The sequence below is a fragment of the Leucoraja erinacea genome, chromosome 33 (assembly GCF_028641065.1).
Source record: "Leucoraja erinacea ecotype New England chromosome 33, Leri_hhj_1, whole genome shotgun sequence".
In the NCBI taxonomy this organism is placed as follows: domain Eukaryota; kingdom Metazoa; phylum Chordata; class Chondrichthyes; order Rajiformes; family Rajidae; genus Leucoraja; species Leucoraja erinaceus.
The window spans coordinates 19,386,839-19,402,948 of record NC_073409.1 but is presented as its reverse complement, the minus strand read 5'-3'; the positions used below and the strand labels follow the sequence as shown (position 1 = coordinate 19,402,948).

Below are 16,110 nucleotides of genomic sequence, written 5' to 3'. Positions count from 1 at the left end.
TGCGTGGGTTTTCTCTGATTTCCTCCCACACTCCAAAGACGTACAGGTTTGTAGGTTAATTGTCCCTAGTGTGTTAGTTTAGTTTAGTTGTGTTTAGAGATACAACAGGAAACTGGTCTTTCAGCCCCCCCGTCCGTGCCCTTCAGCGATCGCCCTGGTGCTAACATCATCCCACACACACTAGGGATATTTTACAATTTTATCAAGCTATTTACCCTACAAACCTTCACGTCTTGAGAGCGCGGGAGGAAACCGGAGATACCGGAGAAAGCCCACGTATGTTACGGGAAGAACGTACAAATTCCGTACAAACAGCACCCGCGGTCAGATTCGAACCCAGGTCTCTACCGCTGCGCCACTGTGCTGCACGTGTTCTTGTCGTCCCCATTCGTGCTATCACCTACATGAACCCAGCATGAATTGCACAACTCTGTGGAAACCAGTGCCCAATGCAAAACAGTGAACGCTACTTGTTAGTTGGCTGTTCGACTGTGGAAGAAGGAACTGTTCCTTCTATTGCATTGCACAGTCATCAGAATCAGGAGCCTTAGTTGATGCTTGATATTGGTGCCCTTTGGAACGAGGCTTCGGTCAGCTTTGCTGGAGCTGACAGTAAGAGCTTTCTTCTGAATCAAAGAATGATTGGGTGTGACACGAGACTTTCTCTCTCTCGTTAGATCCTTCGTGCCTACTGCGTGATCCTGGAGAAACTGCTGGAGAACGAGGAGACTCAGATTAATGGATTTTGCATCATTGAGAACTTTAAGGGATTTACGATGCAGCAAGCATCTGGCATCAAACTCTCCGAGCTGAAGAAGATGGTGGACATGCTTCAGGTGAGTGTCGGGATGTTACTGCCAGAAGGGCTGGAAAATCCAAGGAAGAACATGGAATTTTTTTTTTTTTTAATTTTCTTTTAAGTATGAATTTAAATTCCTTTGTTTTGAACAAATAGGGCAAGTAGAGGCGGCACGGTGGCGCAGCAGTAGAGTTGCTGCTTTACACCCCTGTCCCACGGTACGAGTTCATTCCAAGAGTTCTCCCGAGTTTGCCCTGATTCAAATTTGGAGATTTACGGTAATGTCCACTCGTCGGTACTCGGGGCTCTCGTGGACATTTTTCATCATGTTGAAAAATCTTCACGAGTCTTCTCGTACTTACCTGCCGTTAGCGAGTCTTCCCGCGTACCAATGTGATCATGGCTGATCATCCCCAATCAGTACCCCGTTCCTGCCTTCTCCCCGTATTCTCTGACTCCGCTATCTTTAAGAGCCCTATCTAGCTCTCTCTTGAAAGCATCCAGAGAACCTGCCTCCACCGCCTTCTGAGCTAGAGAATTCCTCTACCTCAGACTCACCACTCTCTGTGAGAAAAAGTGTTTCCTCATCTCCGTTCTAAATGGCTTACTCCTTATTCCGATTTTTCCGAAAAAAAATCGCATCTCCGTCGAGGTAAGAAATTGAAATAAGTTTCCCCCAGGACAGATTTGGAGGGATATGGGCTAAACACAAGCAGCTGCGACTCGTGTCAATGGAATATGTTGACCGGTGTGGGCATGTTGGGCTGAAGGGCCTGTTTCCACCATGTCTGACTTTACAACATGACATTGAAAAAGATCATCCAGTAACCATGTCCGGAGAGCCAGTGCTTTGCTGAAGTCCGACATTGGTGTTAAAATTCACCATTGGCTTCAGTGCATCAGGACCGCTGAAGACCAACTCAGAGAAAGAGTGTTTGATGGGCAAGACCTCTAACCCAGCACAAACCTCATGGACTTCCTCAATACATCTGAGACCTGGACCACAAAGCACCATGGAAGTTCTGGCAATTTAGATAGATATGCCATTTATTGTCACTATACATGTACAGTGAAACTGAAAGCTGCTCGTACTCAGTGCATACATACAATTTAGCACAAAAAACAAGAAACAGAAAAAACAAAAAACAGAAGGGAGATGGGGGGGGGGGGGAATAGGTGCACAAATTCTACGGCGCTACATACATATATACATATATACAGATGGAAGTCCGTGTTGGGCGGTGTAGTCAGTGCATGTGTGGATTTGAATTTATAGTAGATATAATTCTCGGGAAGCAGATTCTTGAGTCCCTGTTTGTCTTCGGTTGATGCACCTATAGCGCCTTCCAGAGGGCAGCAGGTCGAACAGTCCAAACGCAGGATGGGAGCTGAGACTTTGGTGATCTCTTTGCCTGCTAAGCGGGAGGTGTAGATGTCCATCAGGGAGGGAGAGAGGGCAACCAATGATCCTCTGCGCTGTCCTGGTTACCCTCTGAAGCCTCTCCCTGTCTGCCATGGTGCAGCTGCCATACCATGCTGTACATGCAGTATGTCGGCAGGCTCTCGATGGACGGGCGGTAGAAGGTCAGCAGCAGGTTAGAGTCCAGGTTTTGCTTCCTGAGGACCCTCAGGAAGTGCAGCCGCTGCTGAGCCTTCTTGATGGACGCTGTCGGTGTTGTCCGTCCAGGAGATGTCAGCCGCGATATGGACGCCGAGAAACCGGAAGGTGTTGACCCTCTCCCGTCACACACTCGCCGTTAATGTTAATGTAGGGGGACTAAGTCGGTGCTGTGCCTCCTGAAGTCGACAATGAGCTCTTTTGTTTTTCCTGGTGTTCAGAGCCAGATTGTTTTCTGAGCACCAGGTTGTCAACTTCAGGACTTCCTCTCTGTAGGCTGCCTCGTCCACCCCTTTGAAATAAGTCCGACTCACAGTAGTGTCGTCAGCAAATTTGACGATGCGGTTGTTGTTGTGGGCCGGACTACAGTCGTAGGTGTAGAGACAGTATAAGAGGGGGCTTAGCACACAGCCCTGTGGGGAACCGGTACTCAACCTGCGAGTGGAGGAGAGGTGGGGGCCAAGTCTCACAGTCTGGGGCCGGTTTGTGAGGAAATCCTTAATCCAGGCACATGTGACAGTGGGGAGGCCGAGAGTGACCAGTTTACCAATGAGGATGTCCGGGATGATTGTGTTAAAGGCTGAACTAAAATCCACAAAGAGCATCCGGACGTAGCAATTTAGATTAGCATTAACTTTGGAGACACGGCAATGAACCAGGCCCTTCGGCCCACCGAGTCCATGCCAACCATCTTCGATCAAGTTACTTCAAAGGATCTTCTACAACCAATGTGGATGTTTTGATTTTCTTTATTGATAAAACCATACCTCAGGTGCTGAGCGATGGGATATTTTGTCTGTCACCATTCGGTAGTTCCACCGTATGTCATATAAGTATACGCAGCGCAGACGAGGAAACTGAGATTAATTTGATTATTTCACGTTGGTTCCTCTCTCTAGGATTCCTTTCCTGCTCGGTTTAAAGCGGTACACTTTATCCATCAGCCTTGGTACTTCACCACCACCTACAACATGGTCAAGCCTTTCTTGAAGGGCAAACTGCTGGAGAGGGTAAGTACAGAACTCGATGGCACCGAATGTTCCGTTAAACAGTTTTAGTTTAGTTTAGAGATACAGTGCAGAAACACCGAGTGCGCGCCGACCAGCGATTCCCGCATATTAACGCCATCCTACAAACACTGGGGACAATTTTACGTTTATACATTTGTACCGAGCCAATTTATCTACTTCTGTACTTCTTTGGAGTGTGGGGGGAAACCGGAGAGCTGGGTGAAAACCCTGCTCAGATCACGGAGAGAACGTACAAACTCCGTACAGACAGTACCCGTAGTAGGAATCGAACCTGGGTCTCTGGCGCAGCAAGCGCTGTAAGGCAGCAACTCTCCCGCTGTGTCCCCCATCGCTTGCACTTAAATACCCGTTAAGATTTGCTCCATAATGCTCTGTGCAGAAATATCTTCAGAAATTCAGAAATATATCAGTCTGAAGAAGGGTCTCGACCCGAAACGTCACCTATTCCTTCGCTCCAGAGACGCTGCCTCACCCGCTGAGTTTCTCCAGAATTTTTGTCTACCTGCCAAATATATCAGAGGTGTGAATGTCGACAGTTCTCAGGTGCATATTGCAACTGGTGCTGGCTCAGAGTTTAATGTTACAGGATGCTAGGATGAGGGGAGCAGGATGTTTGCTAGGTTTCAGCGTGCAGAGACTGGAAGATGGGGGGCTGGCCAGGAGAACCAGTGACGGGAGCAAGTCCGCAGATGTTACAAACTGGAAGAAAAGAGCCGACACAGTGGCGCAGCGGGTGGTACTGCTACCTCACAGCGCCAGAGACCAATCCTGACCACGGGTACTGTTCGTGTGGAGTTTGCACGTTCTCCCCGCGGAGGATTCCGTGGGTTTTCTTCAGGTGCTCCGGTTTCCTCCCACATCCCACAGACGTGTGGGTCTGTAGGTTAATTGGCTTCTGTAAATTGCCCCCAAGTGTGTAGGGAGTTGATATGAAAGTGGACCAGTGTAAAACTTGGTGGGCTGAAGGGCCTGTTTCTCTATATTAAACTGAACAAGACACAACAGCAGCTGAGCTGAGACATCTGTGAAGACAAATAGTAGCAGGTGATAGAATTTGTCCGTCTTGGTGATAGATATAGGTTTATGTTTATTATTGTCACATGTAACGAGGTACAGTGAAGAGGTTTGTTTTGCATGCTATTCAATCCAATCAGATATATAGTATACATAAATATAATCAGGTCAAACTCAATACCAATAGGTAGAGCAAAGGGGAAGATACAGAGTGCAGAATCATGGTTTCTCCAACTTTAAGTGACCCTTGCATCCTCTCTCTCCATCCCTCCCCCACCCAGTCATACCAGCTTCAACATTGTCTTGTTGCGTCTCATTGTCTGTAACTCGTTTTCACCTAGCTCACAGCTAACAATGGCCTGTTCCTTTATCATCGTTGCTTTTTTGCATATCTTTCATTCATTTGTTCTACATCTCTCTACATCACCATCTACAGTATATCTCTCGTTTCCCTTCCCCCTCTCGACCTGAAACACCACCTATTCCTTTTCTCCAGAGATGCTGCCTGAATGAATGAGGAAAGAATGTTTCCACTCGTGGGAGAGTCTAGGACCAGAGGCCACAGCCTCAGAATAAAAGGACGTACCTTTAGAAAGGAGATGAGGAGTAATTCCTTTAGTCAGAGGGTGGTGAATCTGTGGAATTCATTGCCACAGGCGGCTGTGGAGGCCAAGTCAATGGATGGAGTTTGATAAATTTTTGATTAGTACAGGTGTCAGGGGTAATGGGGAGAAGGCAGGAGAATGGGGTTAGGAGGGAAAGATAGATCATTCATGATAGAATGGTGGAGTAGTCTTGATGGGCCAAATGGCCTAATTCTGCTCCTTTAACATGAACATGAACTTATGAGTAGCATATGCCTTCTTTGCCACTCTATCTATTGGTTTGATTGCACCTGAATTATCTAAAACGATAAATCACCACCAATTACTGACACAAAATGCTGGAGTCACTCAGCGGGACGGGCAGCATCTCTGGAGAGAAGGAATGGGTGAGGTTTCGGGTCGAGACCCTTCTTCAGACCCAACTCGAAGCGTCACCCATTCCTTCTCTTCAGATGTGCTGCCTGTCCCGCTAAGTTACTCCAGCAGTTTGTATCTATCTTCGGTGTAGACCAGCATCTACAGTTCTTTACTACTAAATAATCACCAATCATTTCTTCCAGGTGCATGTGCATGGTGAGGAGCTGGAATCGTTTTTTAAGGAAATTGATGCTGATATCCTCCCAGAAGAATTTGGAGGGAGCCAGGCGAAATACAACGGCAAAATCATAGCTGAGAAAATCTTCGGCACTGAGTCGGAAGATACTGCCCTATAAGCACCACAAATGGCATTGAGAGAAGCCTTAAATAGGGGGGGGGGGGAGGGGGGGGGGGGGGGGGGGGGGGGGGGGGGGAATGAATTGCAAACTAGGTACCACAGGATTTGGTTTTCAAAAATCAACAACAAATAAAGAACTGCAGATGCTGGATATCTGAAACAAAAACAGAACATCCTCTTAGTTTAGTTTATTTTAGAGATACTGCGTAGAAACAGGCCCGCCGAGTCCGCACCGACCAGCGATCCCCGCACACCACAACACCATCCTACACACTTTAGGGACAACTTAATTTTATACCAAGCCAATAAAGCCTACGAACCTGTACGCCTATGGAGTGTGGATGGAAACCAGAGCACCCGGAGAAAACCCACGCAGTTCACGGGGGAGAACGTACAGACAGCACCCGTGGTCAGGATAGAACCCTGGTCTCTGGAGCTGTAAGGCAGCAATTCTACTGCTGCGCCACCGTGCCGCATTTTTCACAATGGTTATGCGGTGATTGTGGAGAGGGGAGCAGAGTTAACATTTCAGGTCAGTGAACTTCCAGCTGTTAACCAGTTGAAAGTTATACACCTGAAATTTTAACTCTCCACACCAGATCTGCGAATAATTTTTTCAAAACTGTCCGAATAAAGCATTGCACGGTTCAACATGAGCTGTCCCCAATTCTCATTGTGTAACTGACTTTATTCCACACTGGAACTAGCTCTCGGCTCCTTTATCGTCAAAGTTAAAATCAGTAGAAACACACGTGTTGCTATGAAGGCAAAGCGAATGTTACATCACAGGTAGATAGGGCGGTCATGAAGACTATTGGCCTTCAACAGTCAGAGCATTGAGTATAGAAAGTAGACACAAGAAGCTGGAGTAGCTCAGCGGGCCAGGCTGCATCTCTGGAGAAAAGGAATAGGTGACGTTTCGGGGTTGAGGCCCTTCTTCAGACAGAGTCAGGGGAGAGGGAAACGAGAGATATGGAAGGTACATAGAACAAATGAATGAAAGATTTGCAAAAAGGAAGGCAACAAGAAAAGGTTGAGCCCACAATGGTCCACTGTTGGCTGTGGCGTGGGTGAAAATGAGTTACAGACAGTGAAATGCAACAAGGTGACAGAGTACAATGGCTAGCGTGTGGGAGGAACAGTGAGCGAGGGGATGTACATAGCAGTTGGGCAGTCATGTTGTATTTGTACAAGACATTGGTGAGGCCACATTGTGTTCAGCTTTGGTCACCATGGTATAGGAAAGATGTTGTCAAGCAGGACTCGAGGTCCTGAGCTACAGGGTTTAGCAGGCCAGGACTTTATTCCTTGGAGAGCAGGACAATGAGGGGTGATCTTATAGAGGTGAACAAGATCATGAGAGGAATAGATCGGATAAATGTAGTCTTTTGCCCAGAGTAGGAGAATTCAAAATCACGAGGACATAGGTTTAAGGTGAGGGGGGGGGAATCTAACAGGAATCTGAGGGGTAACCTTTTTACACAGGGCATGGTGGGTATATGGGATGAGCTGCCAAAGGAGGTAGTTGAGGCAGGTACTATTTTTACGTTTAAGATACATTTTTGGACAGCTGTATGGATAGACAATAGACAATAGGTACAGGAGTAGGTCATTTGGCCCTTCTGGTCAATGTGATCGTGGCTGATCTTCCACAATTAGTTCCCTGTTCCTGCCTTCTCCCCAGATCCTCTGACTCCGCCATCTTTAATAGGTTTAGAGGGTTATGGGTCAAGCGCGGGTAGTTGGGAAAAGTGTGGATAGGGCATGTTGGCCGGCATGGGCTAGTAGGACTGAAGGGCCCGTTTCCATGGCAAAACACTGCTTCACTAGTTGTAAGACAGTGGCCTATTATTTCATACATATTGAATCACAGCACAGAAACAGGCCCTTCAGCCCAACTCATTCCTGCCCACGTTTGGTCCATATCCCTCTAAAATCTTTCTTATCCATGTGCCTGTCCGAGTGTCTTTTAAATAGTTATAGTAGAGCCTCAACTATATCCTCTGGCAGCTCGTTACATATACCCACCACCATCTGGGTTGCCCTTCAGGTTCCTATTAAATCTTACCCTTCTCACCTTAAAGTTGGCTGTCTTTTCACCGTTTTATTTTTAGTTAGTTAAAGTGTTTTGTTTGGAGGTCTAGACTTTTTTGTGTGTGGGGGGGGGGGGGGGGGGGGGGGGGGGGGGGGGGGGAAAACTGCCTTCAGGGTCCCTACCTGGTCGGAGAGGCAGCTTTTGTCCGGGCTGCAGCTTCGACCTGTCCTCGCGGCCTACCAGCGGGCCTGGAGCGGCGTTTCCTGTCGCGGACCGCCCAGAACCTCGACTTCGGCGGCGGCACAGCGCTGGAGCGCTATCGTGGAGCGGAGCGATGCCTTGCCTGGGTCGCCGCGCTGGAGCTCCGGTATGCTGGGACTGCTGGGAACAACATCGCGGAGCTGCGGTTCTGTGGAGCGGCCAGCTACGGGCGGCGGCGCCGAACTTTACACCGGGAGCCTGGGATCTCGCGACGAGATCGCCAGTTGTGGAGCTCCAACCGGCGCGGCCTTGTCGGCTTCGGAAGCCGCGGTCTCCAGTACGGAGGTGGCCGTTCCAGGGTTCCCAGGCCGCTGTGAGGACTCTCCCGACGCTGGAGCAACATCACCCGGCGAGAACGGCCAGGAACATCGGGCCTCCGCAGAGGCAACTGTGGAGGCCTCAATAGGCCCGACTATGGGTGAACTGGGGTTGGGGACTGGACTTTGTGCCTTCCCTCATGATGGGAGCCATTGTGGGGGGATGTTCGTTATGTTTAAGACTCTCATTGGTGTTATGTCTGTATTCTTTTTTTTGTGTGCTGCAAAATGGCAAAAAGCATTTCACTTCGCTACACCTCGGTGTATGTGAATGTGACTAATAAAAACCTTTGATACCTTTGAATACTTTGAATAAACCTGGTTTTTGTCTACCCTACCCTGGGGAAAAGGTTTCCCCTGGAGTTTAGTTTAATTTAGTGATGCAACATGGACACAGGCCCTTCAGCCCACCAAGTACATGCTAGCCATTGATCACTCATTCACACATTATTTCTACACTCCAGTTAAGGGCCTGTCGCACTTTCCCGAGTTATTCACAAATTCTCCCGAGTTTTCCCCTTGATTCAAACTCGCAGAATGTTCGTAACGAGTCCGTAGGAGTGCGTGGATATATCGTAGCGGCTCGTTATGCCAGCCGTATGTGCTCGGGGCGTTTTTTCCAGCCTGATAAAAAATATCCACGAGTAAAAAAATAGCCCCGAGTCCCTGCGGCCGGCATAACGAGCCGCTACGATATATCCACGGACTCCTCGTTACGAACATTTTGCGAGTTTGAATCTCGGGAAAGTGGGACAGGCCCTTTATAGAGTTATTGCTTTGGTGTGAGCCAACACGGCCTCAATTTGGCCAAATAGCCTCCTTCTGTTTAGTGGTAAATAAGTTGGGAAATTCAGTCAAAAGTTAAATTAAGATACTCAGGGGGGAGGGAGCCCTTCTCCAGAAGATGTTAGTGGACAAGCTGGAAAAATAGTGTAACCTGACATTTTCACAGTGACTTTAACTGACTGCATGTTACATGCTTTGCAAATGCACAAAGGATTGTGGTGGGATTTAAACCCTGTATAGACACAGAATGCTGGAGTAACTGCAGTAAACCATGGTAGCCGCTACATGGTGACACCATCACACCTACAGCTGTGGAGCTGGGCTTTGACAACCTGGAGAGTTTAGGGCACAGAAAAATGCTGGAGAAACTCAGCGGGTGCAGCAGCATCTATGGAGCGAAGGAAATAGGCAACGTTTCAGCCCAAAACGAATGTCCCACTTGTCTGTCATTTGTACGTCATGCAGATGGCGCGTGAAGATTTTGTGCAACACAAAATCCTGTGACGCCGCACGCAACCGCACGCCACTGCCTATGTCATCACGCACCATGCGCGCATCACGTGCGTGTCACAATGCGTGCGTCGTGCCACGTTAATGATGTCCCGTAAATTACGCGCAAATGAAGGCTAGGTGGGACAGGCCCTTCAGTTAGCAGTGGTTTAGGGACATCCGTTCTTTTGTTGGAGGTGAAAGGGTACAAATAACTGCCGGCACTGCCTTGCTCTATCGCTGTACACGTGAAGTGGTTTTTTCAGCAACACGGATTGCGATGCGATAGAATTTTATTTATCCCAGGAGGTAAATTGATCTGCCACCAGTCATAAATCACAAAATACATGACACATTAAATTAAAGTGACGAGTGGAGAAGCTTGGGGGCTGTGCAAATATTGGGGGGGGGGGGGGGGGGGGGGGGGAGGGGGGGAGAGGGAGTCAGTCTGCCCCACAACACAAGGGGGAGGAGTTGTACAGTTTGATAGCCACAGGGAAGAAGGATCTCCTGTGGCGTTCTGTCCTGCATCCTGGTGGAACCAGTCCGTGCCTGAAGGTAGATACGCACAAAGGGTGATATTATGCAGCGTCACACAGTGTGGAAACAGGCCCTTCAGCCCAACTTGCCCACACTGACCAACATGCAAGATGAAGTCCAGTAAAGTCCAATCAAAGATAGTCCGAGGTTCTCCAATGAGGTAGATAGTAGTTCAGGACTGCTCTCTGGTTGTTGGTAGGATGGTTCAGTTGCCTGATAACGGATGGGAAGAAACTGTCCCTGAATCTGGATGTAGTCATACAGTGTGGAAACAGGCCTTTCGGCCCAACCTGCTCATACCACCAACATGCCCCATCTACTCTAGACCCACCTGCCAGCATTTGGCCCCTATCCCTTTAAACCTGTCCTATCCATGTAACTGTCTAAATGTTTTTTTAATGTTGCAACAGTCCCACCCTCAACTACCTCCTCCAGCAGCTTGTTCCATACACCCACCACCCTATGTGTGAAAATGTTACTCCTCAGGTTCCTATTGAATCTTTCCCCCCTGCATGCATGCATGCAAGCGGAGTTTATGATGCCTCGCGGCTGGTCTGGGACTGCAATGGTGCTGCGATGGGGGGAACGGAAACTACCTGAGAAAAATCACCACCTATATTTTGGGATTTTACAATATTGATGTTAAGGCTCCAGTGAATCAAAATGGGGCCATAATCGGGTGTGTAAGCCTTCCTCGCAGCTGAGTACATTTAAATCATTTCACAAACATTTAAAAACAGTGGAGGCCACAGTATTGTCCACAGTCAACACTTCTACTGCCCCTGTCCCAGAAGGTCATGCATATTATAATTCAAAGCATCTCACTCAATGCTTGGGTAGCTTACCACCCAACTGTACGAACACTGGATTCTCCAATTTTAAGTAACTAGTCAAAAACATGCCTCGTCTTATCCCCCTGTCTACTCCCCTCCCCTCTCCCTCCCCCTCCCCCCCCCCCCCCCCCCCCCCACCCCCCCCCTCCCCCCCCCCCTCTCCCCCCCCCCCCCCCCCCCCACCCCCCCCCCCCCCCCCCCCCCCCCCCCCCCCCCCGCCCCCCCACCCCCTCCCCCTCCACCCCCCCCCCCCCCCCCCCCCCCCCCCCCTCCCCCTCCCCCTCCATTCCTGTCTCTGACTTCACAATCTGCAACTTGTCTAACCTTATCTCACTCCTTTAGTCTTTCCATCTCTGGCTTATGTCCAACCAACAGCCTACCTCCTGTATCCACAACTGCTCGCCAGGCCTTGTCCTGCCCCCTCCTCTCTTGCAGCCTGTCTTCGCCCCTCCCCGCCACAATCAGTCTGAAGAAGGGTCCCACCCCCGAAACGTCACCTCTCCATGTTCTCCAGAGATGCTGCCTGGCCCACTGAGTTACTCCAGCAGTTTGTCTCATTTTTTTATTCAAGGCTCTCTGCTTCCATAGATCACCCCCACACAAACAGCTGCCACTAATACAGACATTGAAGAGCATCCAGAGGGATTTTCTGCTCCGAGTGATAACATTTGACATTGAACGACCAAAAGCAATGGGTGACAATTAGATTTGAGCGGTGGAGTTTAGTTTAGTTTAGTTTAGAGACAGAGCGTGGGTTCTTCGGCCCATTGAGTCGGCACCGACCAGTGATCCCCACACATTAACACTATCCTACACACACTAGGGACAATCTACATATTTACCAAAGCCAATTAACCTTTAAACCTGTACGTCTTTGGAGTGTGGAAGGAAACCGAAGATCTCGGGTAAAAAACCCACGCAGGTCACGTGGAGAACGTACAAACTTGTATTGACAGCGAACCCGTGTCTCTGGCGTTGTAAGGGGGCAACTCTACTGCTGCGCCACCGCGCTGCCCACTGATGCTTATACTCAATGCCCAGAATGATGAAGGTAGAGATGTGCCTGACCTGCTGAGTTACTCCAGCACTGTGTTTTCTTTGTAAACCAGCATCTGCAGTTCCTTGGATAGACACAAAATGCTGGAGTAACTCAGCGGGACAGGCAGCATCTCTGGAGAGAAGGAATGGGTGACATTTAAACGAGCATCTGCAGTTCCTTCCTACCCATCTGCAGTTCCCCGTCCCCCTGTCTCTACCACACTATCTATCCATGTTGCTGCGTTCAGGGAGTTATGGACATGGACCCCAAGACCCTGTGCATTAAAGGGCCTTGCATTAATTGCATGCTTTCCTCTTGCATTCAACTTGATTCAAGAGATGCAGTGGGGAAACAGGCCCTTCGGCCCATCGAGCCCGCGACGACCAGCATTATCCTACACACACCGGGGACAATTTACAAAAGTTACCAAACCCAATTTACTGACAAACTTGGACGTCTTTGGAATGTGGGAGGAAACCGGAGCACCCGGGGGAAAACTCATGCAGGCCATAGGGAGAATGTACTAATCGGCACTGACAGCACCCGTGGTCAGGTTCGAACCTGGATGTCTGTTGCTGTCAGGCAGCAACTCTATCGCTGCGCCACCGTGCCGCCCCTTGATGTGAAATAGATTTGTGTTTCAGTGTGAGACGGGGTAGGCTTCGTGATCTGTACATTTCCGGTGAACTGGAGTATGTCGAGGGTATCTGGGACTGACTCTCCCATCCACAAGATATCGCTTTGTACCACAAGGAATGTCAGAAATGTAAGCGGATGGGAACGGCATGTCAGTGGCTGGCCTGTCTTTCATTAGCTGCTGGTCACTTGTCATCATGGGTCATTCTTTAAAGGAGATAACGATATAATCATACGTACTCTCGTGTGTGAGGTAGCTTTGTTTCCACATTTCCACACACGCAGCCCAGCCCACAGACATCATCTTATCAGGATGCATCTCAGCTTGGTTTGGGAACGGCTCCATTCAAAAATTGAGGACACATGTTCCATCTACACTAGTTCTGCGTTTGGCCCTTATCCCTCCAAACCTGTCATATGTATGTACCATTGTTCAATCCTCAGGTGATCTGGTTACCTCCAAGTCCCAAAGACGTGTGGGTTAGTCGGTTCATTGCCCCCTGTGTGAGGACGAGTGGGCCACTACAATGTAGTGGGCATGGAGGAGAATATGTAGTGAGTAAGCTTGGGTTAGATTAGTGTACAATTGCGTCAATGGGTGGTTGCAGGTCATTACGGACTCGATGGGCCAAAGGGCCTGCCTCCATAGTACATCTCTGTGTGGGGTGGACACAAAAAGCTGGAGTAACTCAGCGGGTCAGGCAGCATCTCCGGAGAAAAGGACCAGGTGACGTTTCGGGTGGAGACCCTTGATCAGACACTCGTATCTACTCTGTGTGACTCTCGATGACCCTATTCCTAAATCTAGGCAGAGCCATCACAGTAAAGTGTAGGCAGTCTGGAGGGTCTCGCCCTGAAACGTCACCCACTCCTTCTCTCCAGAGATGCTGCCTGTCCCGCTGAGTTACGCCAGCATTTTGTGCCTGCCATTTAAACCACCATTCACTTCACAATAAAGTGTAACTGCGTGTGTTTACCACAGTCGCAGAATCTTGTACATCTTCTTCTTGCGTATGGTGTGCACAGCCTAAAGTTGTACGACAACTTGTTCTATTTGATCTTATTTGATTGTGTTGCATTGGTTGAATGTTGCAATCTCCCACCCATCTTGCGCATCAAAAGGTTTACTCTCACTAAATGTCCTGCATTCAGTCCCTCATTCCAGACATCAATAACATCAAGCCCCCATTTTGCCTTGTCTAACCTCACCCTTCATCATTTTAAACACTTCTGTCAAATCGACCGCTCAGGTATGGAAGAGTGAATTTCTCCTGTTCAAATGCAGTCTCCGCTCTGAATACCGGCCCTGTCAGTGCAGAGCCAGAGATGGAGGCGTTGGAGAATTGCCTCTTGTGCAGCGTGGATGAAGGCTCCTGTATTTGCTGCAAAACCCCAGGCCAGGGAACGGGGTCAGATTCCTTCAGGAAATGAATGCTGATGCACTCGGACACATGCCAATGATTAAGAAACGTTGCCCCAGACAGCGGTCCATTGAGGTGTTTAATAACACCATAATCACTCATGCTTCGGGGCCAGGGGTTCATTTCAAGGAATTTGCTGGAGAATGTTTCAGAGTTAACAGCGTCTGGGCCCTTCCCCACCTCCGTCATGTGCAGCATTCCAGTCCCGATTACCGGGCCTGGGATCAGTGGGAGTCACACAACATCCAGGACAGCTCAAGGGCTTGCTTATCCCAGTGAGTTAGCCCGTGTCTGAACAAGGGTCTCAACCTGAAAAACGCCAACTATTCCTTTTCTCCAGAGATAGGAATCTGAGGAGTAACCTGTTCACACAACGGGTGGTGGGTGTACGGAACAAGCTGCCAGAGGAGGCAGTTGAGGCTGGGACTATCTATCCACAACCCTTAAGAAACAGTTAGACAGGTACGTGGATAGGACAGGTTTGGACCAAACGCAGGCAGGTGGGACTGGTGTAGCTGGGACATGTTGTCCGGTGTTGGGCAAGTTGGTCTGAAGGGCCTGTTTCCACGCTGCTTCACTCTATGCTGGCTGACCCGCTGAGTTACTCCGGCTTTTTGTGTCTATCTTCGACTTAGCAAAATGTTCAGTGGTTCTATATCTCTGAGAGAAAGGAACAAATGAGGTAAAAGAATGGAGTTATATAGATATCGTATATAGATGAGGTAACAATTCAACATTCAAATCGATCCTCAGACATTAAAATCCCCTCAAATCATTAGTTTCACAACACACCCCAGTAGAAAAGGATTTTATTTTAATTTAATATGGAAACTAAAGACAATTCCTTTAGTAATGTTTGTGGTTTAAGGTTTTCTCAAGGCTGTGTGCTTCCCCCCCTCCCTAACAAGGAGCTTATTTATTACAAATTCAGTTTACAAAGTACTGCGTTAATCAAAAAAATAAAGATACCGTGTGGGAATATCAGCGGGTCAGGCAGCATCTTTGGAGAACATTGTGTGCTGTTTTGGTCCCCTAATTTGAGGAAGGACATTCTAGCTATTGGGGTAGTGCAGCATAGGTTTACAAGGTTAATTCTTGGGACGGCAGGAATGTCATATGCTGAGAGAATGGAGCGGCTGGGCTTGTACACTCTGGAGTTTAGAAGGATGAGAGGGCATCTCATTGAAACTTATAAGATTGTTAAGGGTTTGGACACGCTAGAAGCAGGAAACATGTTCCCAATGTTGGGGGAGTCCAGAACCAGGGGCCACAGTTTAAGAATAAGGAGTAAGCCATTTAGAACGGAGACGAGGAAACACTTTTTCTCACAGAGAGTGGTGAGTCTGTGAAATTCTCCGCCTCAGAGGGCGGTGGAGGCGGGTTCTCTGGATGCTTTCAAGAGAGAGCTAGATAGGGCTCTTAAAAATAGCGGAGTCAGGGGGTATGGGGAGAAGGCAGAAACAGGGTACTGATTGGGGATGATCAGCCATGATCACATCGAATGGCGGTGCTGGCTCGAAGGGCCGATTGGTCTATTCCTGCACCTATTGTCTATTGTCTAACATGGATAGATGACATTTTGGGTCGGACTCCCTACAATCAGATCGACGAAGGGTCCCGACCCAAAACATCACCAGTACATGTTCCCCAGGGATACTGTCTCGACCCAAAACGTCACCCATTCCTTCTCTCCAGAGATGCTGCCCGTCCCGCTGAGTTACTCCAGCTTTTTGTGTCCATCTTCATGCTGCCTTACCTGCTGAGTTACTCCGGCACTTTGTATCTTTTTATTATTTTATTTTATTTGTGAAACAGCATCTGCAGTTCCTTACAAAATGAGTGGGAAGGATGCTGGATATAAAGACAAAAAGCTGGATTAACTAACCAGGTCAGGCAGCATCTTTGGAGAAAAGGACTAGATGATATTTCATGTCGAGACCCTTCTTCAGACTGAGTCAGGGGAGAGCGAAA

At 48.6% G+C, this 16,110-nt stretch overlaps 1 protein-coding gene across 2 annotated transcripts in view; it reads left to right on the top strand.

The window, feature by feature from the left end:
* Window positions 1-5,824, top strand: part of LOC129712779 (retinaldehyde-binding protein 1-like) — a 44,404-nt gene extending 38,580 nt beyond the window's left edge. For both annotated transcript variants that reach the window (XM_055661509.1, XM_055661508.1), the window contains exons 6-8: window positions 678-836; window positions 3,317-3,427; window positions 5,628-5,824. In XM_055661509.1, the coding sequence (XP_055517484.1) occupies window positions 678-836; window positions 3,317-3,427; window positions 5,628-5,780 (423 nt within the window). In that variant the 3' untranslated portion in view covers window positions 5,781-5,824. The remainder of the gene's footprint in view (window positions 1-677; window positions 837-3,316; window positions 3,428-5,627) is intronic.
* The last annotated feature ends 10,286 nt before the right edge of the window (window positions 5,825-16,110 follow it).